At 38.4% G+C, this 18,440-nt stretch overlaps 1 protein-coding gene across 1 annotated transcript in view; it reads left to right on the top strand.

Annotated features, from left to right (window-relative positions):
• The window catches only part of TSPAN14 (tetraspanin 14), a 33,720-nt gene extending 16,426 nt beyond the window's left edge, over positions 1-17,294 (top strand). The window contains exons 3-9 of the mRNA XM_030950771.1: positions 3,646-3,696; positions 8,213-8,359; positions 9,164-9,334; positions 9,910-10,035; positions 11,248-11,292; positions 11,833-11,952; positions 13,664-17,294. Coding sequence (XP_030806631.1) covers positions 3,646-3,696; positions 8,213-8,359; positions 9,164-9,334; positions 9,910-10,035; positions 11,248-11,292; positions 11,833-11,952; positions 13,664-13,735 — 732 coding nt within the window. The 3' untranslated portion in view covers positions 13,736-17,294. The remainder of the gene's footprint in view (positions 1-3,645; positions 3,697-8,212; positions 8,360-9,163; positions 9,335-9,909; positions 10,036-11,247; positions 11,293-11,832; positions 11,953-13,663) is intronic.
• The last annotated feature ends 1,146 nt before the right edge of the window (positions 17,295-18,440 follow it).

The raw sequence follows: 18,440 nt of genomic DNA, 5'->3' as shown, positions 1-18,440 counted from the left end.
TCCATCTTGCTTTTTAGGCATGCTCACAAGACTCGGCTTGTCCAAGTACACTCTTGTTAATGAGTGGTGATAAGGCAGTGCTGCAGCCATTAAGATAGCCCTGCAGAGAGCAAGATAAGAGGGCTGAACCTTTTTGTGCTTGAAAGCTTTTTTTTTTTGTCAAATCACTTCATTTGTCATGGTGCAATTTAAAGACTGCAACAATGCCAAGTGAAGAGCTTGGTTTTGGCACCTTTCTGTTCTGAGTCTCTTCTGTGAGAGCTCTGGTGCTTGCTGCTTTGCCTCCAGTGGAAAGGGTGTTTTTTTGGGGTAGATTTGCACTTCTTTGGGCCGTGGCTGGTTCAGTGAAGTGAAGGATTGCACGTGTGCTCTGCCAAGACCTTTTATGTTGCATATGAGCTCACTGTCTCTCGCATGAATTGAGAGGGGAGGGTAAAATAGCTTTTAGCTACCATGACCTGGGTTTATCTTCTAGAGGTCAGTAGTTGTGTGTGACTCTTAAGTGTTTTGGGAGGCAAAACCAGAACTTGTCACTCATCCTGTAGGAGATTTGGCATTTTGCCCTGCACATGGTGATGAAGGTAAAAATTCTCTTCAGTTCTGGAAAAGAATTCTGAGTTTGTCTCTTTGAAAAATAAGAGAAGATCCAGGTTAGCAAAATATTTTCTTGGCTTTTCCAACGTATGTTGTTTTCCAGGACCTTTTCTAACAGCAGTGCTGTGCCAGGAAGAGGAGAGAATGCACCACCAGGTGGTTTCCTGACCCTGAGAGGAAGAGTCTCTGAAGAGTAAAGGATAGGAAGGAAGGGCTGCAGGCTGCTGATTGCTCTACCATGGGTGGACCTGCAGTGTAAAATAGGATTATCCAGGGGGTGGGAAATGTATTCTCTGTGAGAATACACAAAAACTGCATGCCATTCCTATTGCTGCTGATCAGATTTAGGGACAGACTGACCCACAATCAGTTTGTGTTGCCAGAATTTTGTCTTGCAAGAGCTGCCTACATCTGAGAAACAATCAGCCCTGTTTTCTCAGTTGGTAGTGTCATTCTGGCAGCACAGTCATAGGAATCATAGGAATTCAAAGTGTGATTGGGAATGGATACATGGGTGATGCTTAAAAGTGGTAATTTGGACACGGTGTCACTGAGTTGGCATCAGTATTGTAGATCTGAGCAGTTACAGTTTGATGCAATATATTTAAAAAGTGGATTTATCAGTTCTAAAGCAGGAAATAAGCAAATGCTGGTAAATAGTGTTTCAGTTTCTGGGCACAATTGAGCTGCTTTGTGTATGTTTCCATCCAACCTTTCATGGATTCAATGGCTTGAAGGGCTCTGCAGTGCAACAGTGAGTTGGGAAATCCGGTTTGTTCTTGTTTACATGTTGTTCACATTCTGCTAAGAGGCAAATTGCAAAATGCTGTGCTTTTTGAAATAGCTGACTAGCCTACTCTCACCCTGAGAACACTTTTGGTTGTCCTTGCTTCTTCTCAGCTGCCTGTTGTCCCATTCACTCAGCCATTTGGCTCAGTGAGCTGAAGGAGGTTAAAACCTGGCCCTTAGGTTAGGCAGGATCAGTTCCCTGGTCTGCCTTGCAGCCATCCCTTGGGTGCCTCTGTGCAGGTGTGTTACAGAGGGGATTTTCCTGGGGCTGATCCTCTGTAGAACTCTGGGCATGCTCAATCACACTGACTCCTGAGCTAGTTTGATCACCATGGTGTGTTTTTACAATGGTTTTCAGTGAGATACTTTAAAGTATCTTGGACATAGTCTTTGAAGCAAAAGGATTTAATTTCATTTTTCATTTCACTCCTATTGGAAGTTGTTGAAGATTGGTTGTTTTTGTCATTGCGCCTGTCAATGTAGTGGCTGATGGCTTTGATTCTTCTGCAAGTACCTCATACTTTACTGGACTTTTGCAAAAGAATTTTTTTATGTATATGGTTTGGTTGCTTCTAGTGAAATTTTGAATTGTTTGTCTTAGCTGAATTAAGATTTATCCACATTGTTTTAATGAGACTAAGTTTATTTTTCTTCTGATAAATTCTATTTTACTTGTAGCTAGTTTGCATATATGCTTATGGAAATAAATTTGCAAAAGTAGTATATTTTCTTGAAACTGAATGTTTTATAAAAGCACGAGAGCAAAGTTCATGTTCAAAGGTGAAAATAATGCATGCTAGTGAAAAATCTACTTAATCAAAAATTTGTTAAAATTTAATTAAGAAGGTAATTATAAGAAGGCAGAGAGTCTGAAGAGGTCACCTTATTTATAAATTCAATAGCACAATATTAGTATTCTAGTACCCTTAATTTGTACACAGAAGAGTGAAATATGTCTTCCCAGTAATTTTTTTCCACCTTGTTTTCTGTAGAAAAAATTTCCAAAGATCTAGCTGTCTGTATAATTTACCTTGATTATTGCAAATTATACCAGCTGTCTTCATCTGTCTCACAGCATTCCTGGAGCATTTGGAATGAAAAGGATGAAGGATGCATCAATTACATGCACTGTGCAACTTAATGACATACAAGTTGTATTACTGGCTATTTTCCCTGCTTTTTTTTTTTTATCTGAAGATCATTGGGTTAAGATCTAGGGTTAATCTGGGTCAATATTCTGTTTATATTGATGTGGTTTTTAGATGTGGTTTTTAATAGTATTTTTCAAGTTGTGTTTTGATCCAAATGATCACTTTAGATGTTCTTAGCTGATTCAGAGCCCAAGGTGAGTACTCATTGTACTATTGCTTCTGGCAGTTTATTCAGTACTGCTTTGCTCAGTTCTAGCTCCATGTGTCAGTGGTGGTTTTGGTTGCTTAATCCAGATTATGGCATATAATAATTCCTGCATACACAGGAAAATTATGAGAGGTCATTTTAGTTTGATTATTGAAATTGGATGTTAAAAACAAGTTGCCTGAGCATTGAAGAAAGGGAATAAAATATTAGAACAAGGAACTCTTGCTTCTTTTGAGTGACTATAATTCAGCAGTATTTGTTATACAAATATATGAGTTAGTGGAGGGTTTGTTGTAAATTAGATTTGGTGCTTGTGGAAAGTAAGCAAACGGACCATTAATCCAGCTTGATTCAGATGGGCTTAAGCAAAGTAAGGGTTCAGAAGATGAACTGTTTCTAATCAGAGAAGAGGTTAATATAGGGATCCTTGGCACTGAGAAGTCACAAGAAGCAAGCATGGCTACTGTCATAGCCGTAATATTGGTACTATTAAGTGACTAAATAGGGAATAACCTCAAAATCCATTAAATATTCTGACATCTTCATTAGTGGGCAGGCAGACACTTTATAGCAAATCACTGGGACAAGGATAACTCCCACTTGCATGGTGCTCTGTGGGGCTGTCTGTTAAGTATCTCTTCTTCTTGAATAATGTGCTTTTTGAGTTATCATGAGGAATCAAATTAAAATATTTTTTAAAAAGTAATTTATGAAATGCGTAAATGTTGTGGAATAAATGCCCTTCAAATAATTTTTGTAAGAGATGGACTCATGGGGAATAAGGTCCCATTACTGTTGTCTCAAATTACAGGCAGTATTTGTTTTATTTGAGCAATAGTGCTACTAGGTAAGTTTTTTGATAATGTGGTTGATTATTAAATTTAATTTTTTTTTTTTATTTAGCTAGCTGGAGTGGCCTTCCTTGCAGCTGGTCTGTGGGCATGGAGTGAAAAGGTAAGGAGTCTGGTCTTATTTCAGTGGCTGCCTCCTCCTGTTCCGGTAAAAGTACTTCCTCAGGAAGCAGCAGAAGTTAAGTGTAGCATCTGTACTCAGGAGAATGTTCAAATAATCTAAACTGATTTTAGTTGGGATTTACTTCTTGTCCCTGATCAGGAGTTAAGCTGTGACCCTTGATATTCAGAGCTTTTTTATGAGCTTGTAAGAGCAGGATGCTGGGGAGAATTTAGCCTTTATGAACAGGTTCTCTTTCAAAAGCATATTTTCTAAAATCTGTATTTCTCTACTCACCTCCTTTTATTGCAAACAAATATTTGTGAGGGGTATGAGCTGTCTTTATATGTTAAAAAGCCCCACTAAATCTAAATGTATATCTCTGAAATACTTGAGAGAGATGCTCCCTGTCTATTGGCCGTCTGTTGTCCACTTTATTCCCCAAGGAGTGCTTAAGTGATTGCTTCCATATAGAGGAACAACACTGGGGAACATCATGTAGCTGAATAACTCTGATTTTTAGCAAAGGTTTCTTGTAGCTAAGAAACTTCCTCAGCTGAAGGAAGTTACATGCACATGTGCTCAGAGTTCTCCAGTCACAAGAGAACAGAATGATGCAGGTATGGAAATGAATGGTTCCCCCACTGAATGGCTGTAGAAGTATGGGTTTAATGAATTCAAGCACTAGGAGAAAGTGGCCATTGCTAGATTCACTGATCTGCATCTCAGGCAGGAGTGGAAGGCAGGTGCCCTCGCTGTTTAGTTGTGTCACGAACTAGTAAGACTTCAATTACCATCATACGTTCACTTTTCCTTAATTGAAGTGGTTCCATACAGCAGCTGTCCACATGCAGAGAGGTTCTGAGTCCTCTGCGTTTTGGAAGTGAGTTTTATGATGCTTTTAATTCTGAGGTGTTTATTCTGCTCCCTGCTCCCCATCTGCTTGCACATGTTCTCATAACGAGATTAGTACTGTCATTGCTATATGACAACCGATCTTGACACACAAATGCATTTGCTTCCTATTTTGTTGTTACAAAAGAATTTTCTTTCCAACCCTTTAAGGAGGATGTTAAACTTTCCTTGAGTTTATTCTCTAATGTTCATTCTTCTGTTTTGTATACAAGCACATGGGATCTGTGTGGCTGAGACTAATATCTCCATTTGCCAAATTGGCTTTATGGTACACTGAAGGGACTAAAAGGCAAAGGCAGACTCTTTCTGTCTTTATTTTTTGAACTTTGCCTGAGCTTTTTCTGTTCTCTGTGCTGTCTTGCAAATAAATGCTTCAAAGCCTTTCCTGTGCTTTTGAACTTCTGAACGGTTCATGAAATCTGTTAGTTATTTTTGTCAGTTGTTCTGTGCTGTTTTCAGTCTTTCAGAGCAGTGCCATTCTTCAGCCAATCGTGCCTGTATTTTACAGATAAGCATCTCGGTGAACAATAGATGGGAAGTAAGAGAAAAACTTTGTAGAAACTGAGCTGCAGTGGTAAATCCAAAGATAAACTACAGGTGGTGGAAGAGTTCTGAACATCCTGTCTCTTACCACAACATGAAGTACATTAGGTCCATTTCATTTCTCTGATTTTGTCTCTCTTCTTTGTGCATTAGGAGTACAGATTAATTCCTCAGCAATCTTTTTCTCTGGCTATAAATCCTGTGCTTCTCTTTTGGCTGGTAATATATTGAAACGAGGCTGCTGGTTTGTGAGAAGTGTTGAAAATACTACATGGGAAAATGTTAGCATTGTGACTCCTGTTATTTGATGAAGATCTAATCTCTCTAACTGGTGTATCTAATTGGCCTATCCTTATGATTTTGTAACTGACTTTGGTTATTCTGAAAAGTCACATAAAAGTTAACTTGCATAAAATTTTAAGAGTCAATATCTGTCAAACAACAGATACTGCAAAAGTCACAAAGTGAATTGTTGTAAAGTGTTGGTAGAAAAAAGGTGAATAACCCTGAGCCCTCTTACCAGGAAAACAGTTTTGCTTAGAATGGTTTCAAGGAGGACACAAAGGAAGATCTGGGAAACTAGAGACTGGTCAGCCTCACTTCATTCCAGCAAGTTGGTGGCTAATAACAAATGGAGAGGGTACCGGCAGTTTTCAAATCAAGACTGTTGCTTAGAGGGACTTCAAGGGCATGGACAAATAAGTCACTGTTGTGTGTGACTGAAAGAAAGACTTAAAGTGTGAGTTTTGTTACAGAATGTCTGACACTGAGTGCAGGTATCAGGCTGCACTCCTGTGCACCTGAGGAAGTCTGTTGTAAAGGGCAGCCTGTTTGTACCAGATGCAGATGACACAGGCAGGAGTGGCTTTAGCAAAATGGGTATGGTGGGATGAGAGTTTACTGAATTAATTCCATTGTTTCCTTCCTTTCAGGGTTTTTGACTTAACATCATTTCTTAAGCAAAATTCCCATAACCCTCTTTTTAAAAGAGCATGTTTTAAACGTTAAGTGTGAACGTGAAGAAAGTGTTGTGGACCAGTGACATCTGAGGCTGAATAATAAAGCCCAGTTCCTGCCTACTTCTATTTGTAACATCCTTTGATTAGAGGAAATTGTCTTCCAAAAAATGTTGCTTGGGCAAGTGAGATTGTGTGAAAACAAAAAGCTTGAGTTTGGGTGTGGGAAGGAGATGGCTGGCAATGGTTATGAATGCTTCAGCACCCTGGTCACACAGGGTTTGGTTTCACAGCATGTTGATTCTACAGGGATGCTGCATTAGCCCATCTGATCCTGACAGGTGTTTCTTGACTGTGGGGTCTGAGCCAAGGTTTGGTTAGGTGGGACTCTCATAATTAACCAGGTAGACTGAGTTTGTTAGCTGTGAGGTGTAACAGTTTTTAAAAATGAAAGTGTGTGACTGGTAGAACATTATCAACAAACTAGGACCATTTTGTAATAGCCTGTTTCAGCTGTTAGTCACCAGCTGTTGCAAGGCAATTCTGAGTCCTTCAGTTTAATTATTTTTTTTCCTTTTCATCCCATCAGCCAGTTTTGATATAAACAACTCTGTCTTGCTGTTGCCAAATTAACAGCTCTGACAGAATCTGTTATGGAACATGCTATGAAAGAAGATGGAGTCTTGTGGAACACTGCAGTGCTGTTAGTCAGTGTCCTCAGCTGATGGAGTTCCTCCAAGGGCACATTTTCTTCTGATGCTGTAGATTTTATTTTGTTAAGTAAGCAGTTGAATAAGAAGTGATAGAGATTTTTCCAAGGTCTTATCTTGGGATATATATCCTTTGCACTTTATTCTAGAATGTATACCTGGTAGAAAGATGGTAATTTGCATTTTATTAAAAGAATTGGGCAGCTTATTCCAAGTGTCTGTGATATTTTTCTTACACTAAATATGCTTAGCTTGAGAATATACTCTATGAAAAGTAGTGAACATGTGATGATTTTTTGTTATTTCTTTGTTTCAAAAGTGAAAATATTTCCTTACTAAAATGTTCTGTGTGTTGTTGATGGTTGTATGATGAACACTCAGACTACTGCAAGGCTGCCTGGGTGTCCCTGCAAATTGTACTCGTGAAGAGTTTGTTGTTTGTCCCTTCTGTCTTCTCCATGTTCCATCTTGTTCTTGCACATACCCTGAGAATCCTGCTATGTGTATTTCATGGAATTTTAATGGTAGCTGGTGTAATAACTTTTTAAACCTAATCTAGAAAGCAAAAGGAAGGTTTTCACTGTGTTAGCATTGCATTCACATAGATTTAGCAATCTAAGCACACAGACTTCATAGCAGAGATTATTGTCAAGATAAATGGTTTCTGAATAATTAGCAAAAAATATTGCTTCTATATTAGGCAAATTGCAAATATAGAGAATAGATAGCTGCTTTTGGTGTAAGACTATCAGGGGTGAAAGGGGAGTGTTTAGACTATGCTGTTATATTTCTGAAAGAGTTTGGAGTAGCACTACTAAGACCCTCTGGCACTAGAATGGTTGTAACCAAAAAGAGAGGAAAAAATATGCTTCCCTTGAAAACAAAGAAAATATTATTTCCCTCTTTCAAATGTCATCCATAAGGTCCTTTGTCCTTAGAATGTCTTTCCCTTTCTCCCACTTAAACATTAGGATTGGAAAAGTTTTCTTCATATATTTTTTAGGCCATGATATTGGAGTGCCCTTGTGATTGATGCATTTCAAGTTGATATAAAACATTAATTCTTTTACCGTGAAACTAAGTGAACAGTCAGGGATAGAATTGAGCTTTTGGCACCATCTTGTGGAATTCTGTTTGGCAAATAGATGTAGGAGGATGTAGCCCGAGAAACTGACTTACTAAAAGAATTGCTAGCTGTAACTTTAATACTTCCTCTGCTGGGGTGAAGAGAACTGGTATTGTCAATGACCACTTTACAACAAGACTTTCTGTTGGTGTTGGCAAGTTCAGGGGTTTGCAACCAGTTCATTGGGAATTGTGGAAATCATCCAGAAGGAGTGCTGAGTGAATGAGATGCTTACAGTGGTCACATTCTGTTCTATTTTTTTCTTGCAGGGTGTATTGTCTGATTTGACAAAGGTGACTGGTCTTCATGGTCTGGACCCAGTGGTGCTTGTCTTAGTGGTGGGAATAGTGATGTTTACTTTGGGATTTGCTGGTTGTGTGGGAGCACTGAGAGAAAACATCTGCCTGCTGAAGTTTGTAAGTAACATCATTACGTGAGGGAGTTATTATATGTGTGAAAGCCGCAATTGATGAAGAACTGGGAGCAAACCCAGATAATTCATGATAGAATTTGGTTTGTGGCAAAATATATGGTAAACTTGCTGCCTTGGTAAACCTCTGAGTAATGGCATTGAAAGCAGGGTGGTTCCAGCTTATCTATTTTCCTCTTTGTGGAACATGTTCTTCCGTGCCTTTTTTAATTTGTTCTGCTCTGCAGCGATGTTATAGTAGGTATATCAGAATCTAACATTGTGTTGTTATGGAACATGCTTAGTCAGTTAGAAATCACTGAGAGTATAATATAGTGGAACAAAATCCCTTAAAAACTTTAAAGTTTCTTGTACATGTTGGCAAAACTTTGGGACTTCAGAGACTGATGTAAAATTTCTTAAATGGTTCCTTTTATACTGAGGCTTCTTTGCTTTAGATTTGAAAACAGCTAAGCTGGACAAAAAAGTCTAAAAAAGAATTGTAAAATTAGAAACAATCCAAGAGGTAATAAAGACTTCTTTAGCCCTGTGTTTTACAGATTCTCATTTATTATTGTTTTCACTGCTGTGAATAATGACTTTGTCTGATGCTTTTTTTACTGTCAAGTTCAGGTGACAAAAAGAAAAGAATAACTCTGCCTCTTGGGGTTTCTTTACCTTGTATTCATACTGTGCTCAGTGTCTGTACTGAATCAAAATTTGGACCCAGTTCTGTATCTGTTTCTGTTGGTATAGGAATGCATTCAAAATGAATTCATATCTTCTAATTTAGGACTTTTGTGTTTTACAGTTCTGTGGAACAATTGTGTTTATATTCCTGTTGGAACTGGCAGTAGCAGTTATGGCTTTCCTGTTCCAGGACTGGGTGAGGGACAGGGTGAAAGAATTCTTTGAGAATAACATTAAATCCTACCGAGATGACATTGACCTCCAGAACATCATTGATTCACTACAGAGAATTGTAAGTTCATATCCTGTCACTTCTTTGATGCCTTCTAGGAGAATATAGATTTTAAAGTTTTAATTTTTTTTATAGAATGATAATAATTTGTGGCTAATAGTACTGTGTTACAGATGTGCTGGTTTCCTTCCTTCTGTATTGAAAGCAGCAGGCAGGGAAGATACCCTGAGGTCCAGGCTTGTTCTGATGTCTGCTGTGGAAGCTGTCTCAGGCATGCATCTGCCTTTAACCTTTCTCATTTGCTCCCCTTTCCTTTGCTCCCTAAGAAAAAGCTTTTGCTTAAAAAAATTTGCAATGGAACTTACTGTATGACAATTACATGTAAAGTGATAATTTTTATGATTTTCCTTGACATGCTGACGCCTGTTTCCAGGAGCAGTATTCCAGATGTGTTGCTTGGATTTCACAGAGCTTTGATTTCATGTCTATTCATTTTTTTAACTCTGCTGTTGTCATTGATTCTGCACAGACTTAGGGATAGTGAAGATTTGTAAGAGAACACTTAACTGTTTGGAGGTATTTTAGAGATAATTTATCCACTGAACAAACTTCTGGAATGTATTTATCTGCTGCAGAACCATTGCTGTGGTGCCCAAGGTCCAGAAGACTGGGACTTCAACATCTACTTTGACTGCAAGAGTGAAAGCAAAAGTCGTGAGAAGTGCGGAGTTCCTTTTTCCTGTTGTATACCCGATCCTGCTGTAAGTTTTTTCCTGGCTTTGTTGTTGCCCTGAGATTGTCAAGTTATCACAGGAAGTACTTCCTGAATAAGGTGTTGAAGGGCTTTGAGGTGTCCTAAATGGCCAAAAATCACTCTTGTGCAGACAGACCTTTTTTTGTGTTTCTGTTGCGTTCTTTTTAGAGTTCAAATGTGGCAACCTGTTAACTGAAAATGTGTTGTCGCCAGGAATTCAACCCATTTTAGTATGGTTTGGATCTGAAGCACTGATGACTGGCTTTTTTTTTATTCCCAGTGTGTTGTTTCCTTGGATCCCTGGCCTTTTTCTGGCTTTTAAATAGCTGAGAGCTCTAAGAGTGTGTTTATCCCAGGTGGAATTAATGTTTCACCACCCCTCTCCCAGACAGGCAGGAGTAACTCCACTGGCTGCTTTGTCAGTAATTAGTGAAGTACTCCTGTATGAAGTTTAAAGCTTCTGAGTCAGTCCTTGGTTTTGGCAAGATTTAGGTGCTTATTGGTTAACTTGTTTTTCTAAACTTTGTGAAACTTTTGAGCCTTGCAGAGGATGCCAAAATGTGGAGGTAGGGGCTAATTTATAGTGCTTTATGGTATTACTGGGAATACTTAGAGCTTAAAATCCATCCAGCAATCCTTGTGCTGAGAGAGCCACTGGTGAGTTATATTTAATACCTGGTAGGCTTCTGATTGTATTGGAAATCAGCCAAGGAAAACCTTTGTCAGGGCCATATTCAGATTCCCCAGTAATTATTTTCTAGCTTAGTTTGGAGCAGTACTGTTCATCTGCACATTTCTCTGTTGCTGGTGCTATACTTAAGGAGGCAGAAGGATGCTTAAGTCTGTTTAATGTGAGATTAATATTATTAATATTTCAATAAAACTTAGTATCAGTTTTGTAAATGCAGATGTCTCACCTCTGTGCTGGCAGTGCAGTTTTCATGTTAAAAACTTGCTAGTTGAATGCCAAGTGATAGAAGCAGCTGAGATTTCTGGTGCAGGATATCATCTGATATCATCATCTATAGTACACACCTTTGCTTTGTCATTAATTTTCTTCTGTTCTGCTAGGGTTTTGCTTGTTCTTGCTAAAAATGCTTTTAAAAATGTTTGGCTCTGATGATATGTTTATGGATTTAAAAGATAGAAAAACTTGCTGTGAACAGAAGTGAGTACAAGTAAATTGATTTGTTTATTTGAAATCTCTTTTGCTTTGCAGCAAAAAGTTGTGAATACACAGTGTGGCTATGATATCAGAAAGAAGGTAAGGGCTGTGTGTCATGTTCTGTGCCTGCATAGACAAAAGAAACTGGTGGGATTGATGATGTGTCAGCTCAAAATTCTAGGAACTAATAACTGTGCTGCATCGTACTACAGGTAGAGCAGGGTAGACATTGTCCTTTGTCTAAAGTAGCTTCCTACTGTGGGAGGGCAGAGAAAACAAGCGGGAACAGGTGAGGGAAAAGGTGGCTTTCAGAAAGGGATAGGACTTGGATTTCAAGTGTTCATTTCAGTTATCAGTTGTAATTGTCTAAATCTGGTGATCTATTGTTTGCTAATTTGACCCTCTATTATCTGCTAATCTATTGCCTGCTAATTCTACTGTGTTTCTAATAAACAGGATTTTCAGGAAGATGCAAATGTCAGTGTCTGACATTCCCTGCTTCAGATGTGTGTTTTTGAAGTGTGGTTAAAAACTTTACTGCAAAATTGACAGAACACGAGCCTAGACAGATCATGTGATTGATCTTATAGTAAACTTGAGCAGAAAAGTAATATTCTTATTCTTCCTTTCTACATTCAGAGCAAAAGTCAATGGGATGATCAGATTTTTGTCAAAGGATGTATCCATGCACTTGAAGCTTGGTTACCCCGAAATATCTACATTGTTGCGGGTGTCTTCATAGCTATCTCACTGCTCCAGGTTAGTTGTTATTATGATTCTTTGAAAAAAACATCATGTTTACAGATAAAGACCTACTGAAGGTAAAAGTGATTATGGATAGAGGTAAAATATATTTTGAATGTGGATTTTTTAGGTTTGATAAGAGGATAGCAAAAACACCAATTATAGTCAAGGGGATTTAGTGTGAAAACACCTGTTGCACAAAGCAGAGAAGGTTATAATAAAAATACAGTGCAGTAATAATAGTGTGTGATAATTGGGATATAGATTGTAATATTAATATGGTTATATATAATATATGATTATTATATAAAATTTTCCCTGTGTTTCAATGTCATTAAGGAGGGGGGATCTTCTGTCTGCTGCAGCCTTTTATCACCAACCTGAACTAAGATACAGCCTTGTCCTTCATGCTGAGGTTACCTCAGCCAGCTGTAGGTAACCTGCAGTGGCTGACCTAAAGTGGTTGTAGCATGCTGTTCAAAAAGGTTGGGAGTGTAAGAGCAGGTGACCAGGTAGCAAATGCGGTGTTAGGAGAACCAGATGGAAGATGGAGACTTCTATTACCTCATCAGTGCTTGGTACATCAGAGAGGGAGCTGAAATTCTCAGTAAAGCATTTTCCATTGCTGCTTTCAAGGTGGCTGCTGCTTTTATTGTGGCAGTTGTTTGCACTGCGTTAATTTCTATGCTGTGAAATTCCTTCACTTCAATGGGAAACAATAAACTTTAAATTCTGCTACAGAAAGTATTTTCTATGTAATTGACAATACTTGAGTATAGAGTGCTAGCAAAAGACCTTTCTTCAGCCCTGGTAATACTGCCCTCTGTAGCTTAGGGTTTGAAATGTTTTTATCACCATCTGGTGATAATGCTTCCATGGGATTGAGAAATGCTGTGCTAAGAATAGCACCTCTTGCTAGGAAGATGGTCAAGACACAAAGTTTAATCTTTTGGCAGTTGATTGACAATAACTTGACAATGCTGTTCTCTATTCATGTCCCAAGACTCTGTGAAACCACTTTCAGTTATTTCTATTTTCCAATTGAGTCTTTCTTGTGCATTAAGCTATTCATTGTGGGACTGAGAATTAGACATAACCTGACTACATTTAAATGAAATCTTTTAGCTTTCCAAAACTTCACTCCTGTTTTATATTATTGCTAAGAATGTTTTAGGAAATTTGTTGAGTTACAAGTTTATCCTCTGTTTGTAAAGGAAGATTTCCCTGAGAACTGACATGAATGTTAAAATTTCAAATTTCAAATGTCTCTGAATAATCTGGGACTACTCTGTTGTCTGTGACAAGAATTTCATTTTAGTACAGGTAATTGTACATTCTGTCTGTATTTAAAAAAATTGATCTGAAAACTGTCTGGGTTGTTATTCAAAGTTGTGGAACAAATGCAAATGTCTGCTTTGTAGCTTTAGCAGTAGGTAAGCATGGGCGTTTATGACACTCAGACTTGGTTAAGTGGATCTGTTCTAGCTCTAAGGCATCTGAAAGCTTATTATTTTGAAGGCTGCTGAAGTTCTACATGAAAGCATCTTTCTCATGAGTTTTATTACCTGCAGGATTCTGTTGCCTTTATTACCTTTTAGTAATAGCTATGCTCTGATGGATGATCTTGGCTATGAAATGATATCTGAACCTGCCAACAAACATCTTGCAGACTGGTGCATTACAAGTGTTTTATCTCACAAAATGGTGTATTTGTTTATCTTTTTAGATTTTTGGGATTTTCCTGGCCAGGACATTGATTTCTGATATTGAAGCTGTAAAGGCAAGTAATGCCTTCTGAATATGAAAGCAGACCCATGTTGCAAGACAGTGTAGTGTTAGGATGATTGATTGGACACCAAGGCAGAAGAAATGCACAGACCATGAAATACTCCTGTTGTTAAAAGCCTTATGTGGATTTTTTCCCCTGCTCATGGTTTTTGTTAAAAGCTGTTACAAAAAACAATCACCAAACACATGCTGTCTACCTTTTTTTCTGGCAAGACAACTCAGCGCACCAGCGTTGATCTGAGGAAGAAATGGAATTTTCCAAGACACTGGCAGAGCAGATTTTAAAGACTGTAGCAGGGAGCCATGAAACTGCTGTAAACCCTTTCCTTGAAGGATTGCTAAGAAGATTGTTCTGTCTTCACTCCTGTCTTCTGTCTTAAAATGTAATCTTGTCAAATGTCACATGCTGTTTTCTTCAGAAACTTGCAATCATGTTAATCTCTCCAGCAGACTTATCCAGCCATTTTTGGCAACATATCCAGCAACCATAATTGGAAATTGGGAAAAAAAAATCACAAAATGTCTAGATCTTTAGTTGATTTTTGGTTGTGCAAATCCCACGCTATTTTGAAAAATGCAAGCCAGCTCCCAGGATGGGAAAAATCTTGACTATCTGTAGCATTAAGTCTTACAAATCTCCATTTCAGGCAAGAGGGTGTAAAGCCCTGATGCTGTTTCCTGTCTGAGAAAAATGTAAATATTCTTTATTTATAGAAGAAAAACCTCTTTAAAAATGCTTATCCTTTCAATGATCAGTAATAGCTTTAAAAAGTGCTGTCTGCATACACTTGAGAATGCAGCTTGTTTCAGTAGGTAGCAAGCATGCAGTGCTAGCTGTTGATGGCTTTTGTTATTCCTCTAGTTTCTGTCACAACTGCTATGTTTTCTTCACAAGTCTTAACTGCCACTACCAGGACTGATGAAAGACTTACAAATTCAGTGTTAATCCGTACTGGAATATGTTTTTAAATAGGGAAGTACAGATTTAGCAAAATATTATAAAGTTGTTGAATTTTAAAATCTTGTATGAAGCTGTTGAGCCATCAGTTCTGCCTGGTTCATGGTTCAAGTGTGAATCAAAATGCAGTGAAGCAGAATGATTTCTTTAGTCATTTTCTACGTGAAGCTGAACTAGTCCTTCTTATGTCAGGGTTTTCATTTTAATCAAGAGAAAAGTAAACTCTTCTTCCAGTCCTCCCTTTGTGGGGATTAGTAGAGGGATCTGTAGGTCAGTAGGAGTTCCAGTCTCTTCTGTAAGACTTTGGTGTTGTATCCTTAGCTGTAAGGTGAAAGTCTGTGGCTGAAGTGTTTTTGGAAGTAGCTGTAGCTGTCAGTCTTACTGTGGGCCATATAACTAACATCATTTACTGCTTCCAGTGACATCAGAGTTTTCAGGGAGAGCAGGTTCACTTACAGTGCCTAACACAGTGTAAATTTCAGAAAAGTATCTATTTTTATAATGATATTTTACTATATGTGGTGTGCCTGAAAGATTTAATACTTGTCTTTCTAAAGTATATGGCTTTCATTGTAAGCCAAGCTTTTAAATATATTATGTTCTTTTCTCTATTATGCATGTATTAACGAACATTTCACTGGCAAAAGATGATCAACAGTAAGAATCTTTGTGTCTGGTGGATTGTCCAGACATCCTTCTAGCTTGTAATCTTGAAGCACTTCAGACAGTGCTCATGTGTACTTCAGCTTTCACAGTTCTTTTTCTGGCCAGTGATTGAGACACAACAGGAAAAGGAAGTTTGTCTAAGGATGGCTGATTTCCTTACAGTAGCAGAGAATAGTGTGCTATTAACTCATCTGAAAACCTGAAAATAAAATGGCTGGAAGCACACTGTGACTCTTTAAATTTGGTATACAGCAAGAAAACAATAGCAGTAGATCACTGAGGGGAGAGCAAGAGGCATTTCTTCTGTAAAGCCGTGAATTTGAGGTCTGTGTTACCTATTTGTTGAATCTGATCCATGAGGAGCAGCCAGAAATGTGTGATTGTACTTCAGCTTGGTAAGCAGCACATCAGTGGCCAGTGAATTTTGCTTTAAATTCTGGTGCTTGAAACTTTGTAACACCTCATCAGCCAATTTACTTGGTTAAGGTTGTGTGATAATCTGATGCAAGTAAAATCGGAGAAGGCAGATTCCTATTTGGAAGTTTTTAGTCATAAAACATTGCCTTAAAAGCACCAGCTAGGGAGTACATTTCCCTTTGCCAGTTTTTGACACAGCCAGCTCCTAATGCTAGGAAGGAATCCCAGCAATTTGGTGAAAATCGTTCTGGTGTCAAAGATGGCTGTGGAGCTCATGCACTGAAATTAGCTGCTGACAAGAGCCAGCATTACAGATCACAATTCCAGGGTCTGCAAATCTTGCCAAGCTACCTGAAGACTAATTAATACTTGGGTTTTTTTGAAGTACTGTTTGTATGCAAACCAGAATTCAACTGAAGTAGTGTATTTCCACACTTCATTCCTAATGGCTTTGGCCATGTTAACACCAGCCTTTGTATCAGTGTTTCACTTATTTGGAACTGAATTTGAGAGAAGTTCAACTTATTTGAGTACCTTTAAATTCATAGAGTGATTTGTCTTTCTTGCCACTGTGGAGAAACTTCTCTGTGCTTATTCAGTATAATTTTGTAAATCCTGGGGCTCTAGGTTGTTTTGCCCCTGTATGTTCTGAAGTACACCCATATGTGGCTAATGTAATTTCAGACTTGTAATGGGAACACTTTCTGCTTAGTTTTATTTAGCACCTTCTCTGTGGACCTGCAGTGACTTCATGGCTAAAGATTTAGGTTATGGTCTAAAAAAAGTCTTGTCAGCAAAAGCAGCTGGGTGTGAGCCTGCCTCTGAAGCCTCAAAGGAAAATTAATTCAGTGATCTCACCAAGAGGTCTGATACATTGTTGATGTTGAGATTTCAGCGGTTGCATTTTGAACAAATTCACCAACACTACAGCGGAACCAAGATTTTTCATGAAGATGTCAAAAGAGGTCTTGAAGAACTGGACTGAGAGAAGCAAACTTCAATGTGATCGCTTTTATTTCTCAGAAATGAGCACAACTTACTTCCGTTAAGCAATGTATGTATGTGTCAGTGTGTTTGACAGTGCAGCTGCCTCTGGTGTTATTGATATAACTGCATTTGGACCCAGTTTCCCTGTACATGAAGAGGAGGATGAATATAAGCACTGAAAAAAGTGCAGTGACCAAAGGACCCTGGGTTGCCTTGTGAAAACCTGAATGTTTCTTCCCAAAAGATCTTTAGCTTTGGTGAGCTCATGCAGTGCCATGTGGACAGACTTGTTCTCCCAGTCGATGGAGCTTGATGTGGCCATTGATTTATGTGTAGAATTGCCTTGGGTTTTGTATCCCCATCCCATCCTTCCCTCTTTTTTTCCCCTTACTGCCTGTGCATTGTCATGCAGCTTGAACATTGTTCAGCCACTGGTAGGGGAGCTCCTGTCTCCTCTTCTGAGATGGCTTTTCTGAGTGACTTTCAATATATTTTTTTCTCAAGCCTTAAATTTGATTAAATAAAATTCAATATTTTCTACTCCTGGAGTTTGATTCCTGAGATTTGTTGCTTACAGTCACTAATATTTCACTCTCGAAGGTTTAGACTGGCTACTGAGACTGCAGTTTGTGGATAACCCAGAAATGGTGAAGGTCCGGGGTGCTTGGTTTTGTATTTGCTGAAACTAATTATTTATATTTTTTCTCTTCAGTTTGAGTTGTTGAATAATAGATGAGACTGATGCTTTTCTCTGCATTTTTAATGGAAAGCCATGAACAAGTGAAGAGCTGCAGAATGGTGTAGAGTAACTATTCAATCTCTGTGCATCAAAAAAAGTTAAAAGTGCTTTATTTCTTTTCTCCTATTATGTGGTCAAAACTTGCTTGTGTGTTACTCAACAAGTGTCACTTCTCTTGGGTGGTTTTATGAAATTCCCTTTCTCAAGGCCACTCCTGAGAGTGATATTTGGTGATGAGTGTCATGGGCTAGGTAGTGCTACTGGGTTTTGCAAGTGGGAAACAAGTTTGTTGTGGGAACAAAGTTGTCATGTTTGTTTGCAGACATAAGCCAGTTGTTCTCAAATTGAGAACATGAGGCCTTGTTGACTGCTAAATACAGTCTGCTTTATAATAGGTTTCTGAAGATCAGTGCTTGTTTATTTTTTTCCCCAATAGCTTTTCTGCTGGCTAAAAAAAAAAAAGTAATTGCTCCCAAACTTTTCAGTCTCTACCACTTCATTGTTTTGAATTTGATCTTCTAGGTCTGGACACCATGACTCTACAATGTACCTTCAACTGCTTCAAAACTTTCCCATAGGAACAAGTTGTAGAATAAATCTGTTACCTTCTCATCTAGTGGCCTTTTTGAATACAAAAAGATTCCACAGAAATGTTCAGAGACATTTGTTTTACTACATTTCTTTTTTCCCATTATCTAAAGTTAAACCCAGGTTCTCTTATGGGTGGTAATGGAATGCTGGCTGCCTCTACATCCTCACCCCTGTCCACTTGTAATTTCTGACTGGCTTGTCCAAGCACTGTGTGTTCACTGACTGTGATTTCTTTAAACTTTGCTTCTGCAGAGTCTCATTCCAGTAGGTGCAACTCTGAAGTCAGGACAAGACTGTAGCCTCAGGTATTTAGGAATATAACTTGTGACAGGAGCAGGTACAGTTTCAGACATGGGC

This window comes from Camarhynchus parvulus, chromosome 6, assembly GCF_901933205.1.
Source record: "Camarhynchus parvulus chromosome 6, STF_HiC, whole genome shotgun sequence".
NCBI lineage: Eukaryota > Metazoa > Chordata > Aves > Passeriformes > Thraupidae > Camarhynchus > Camarhynchus parvulus.
Note: the sequence above shows the minus strand (reverse complement) of the source record. Positions and strands in the feature narration are given on the sequence as shown.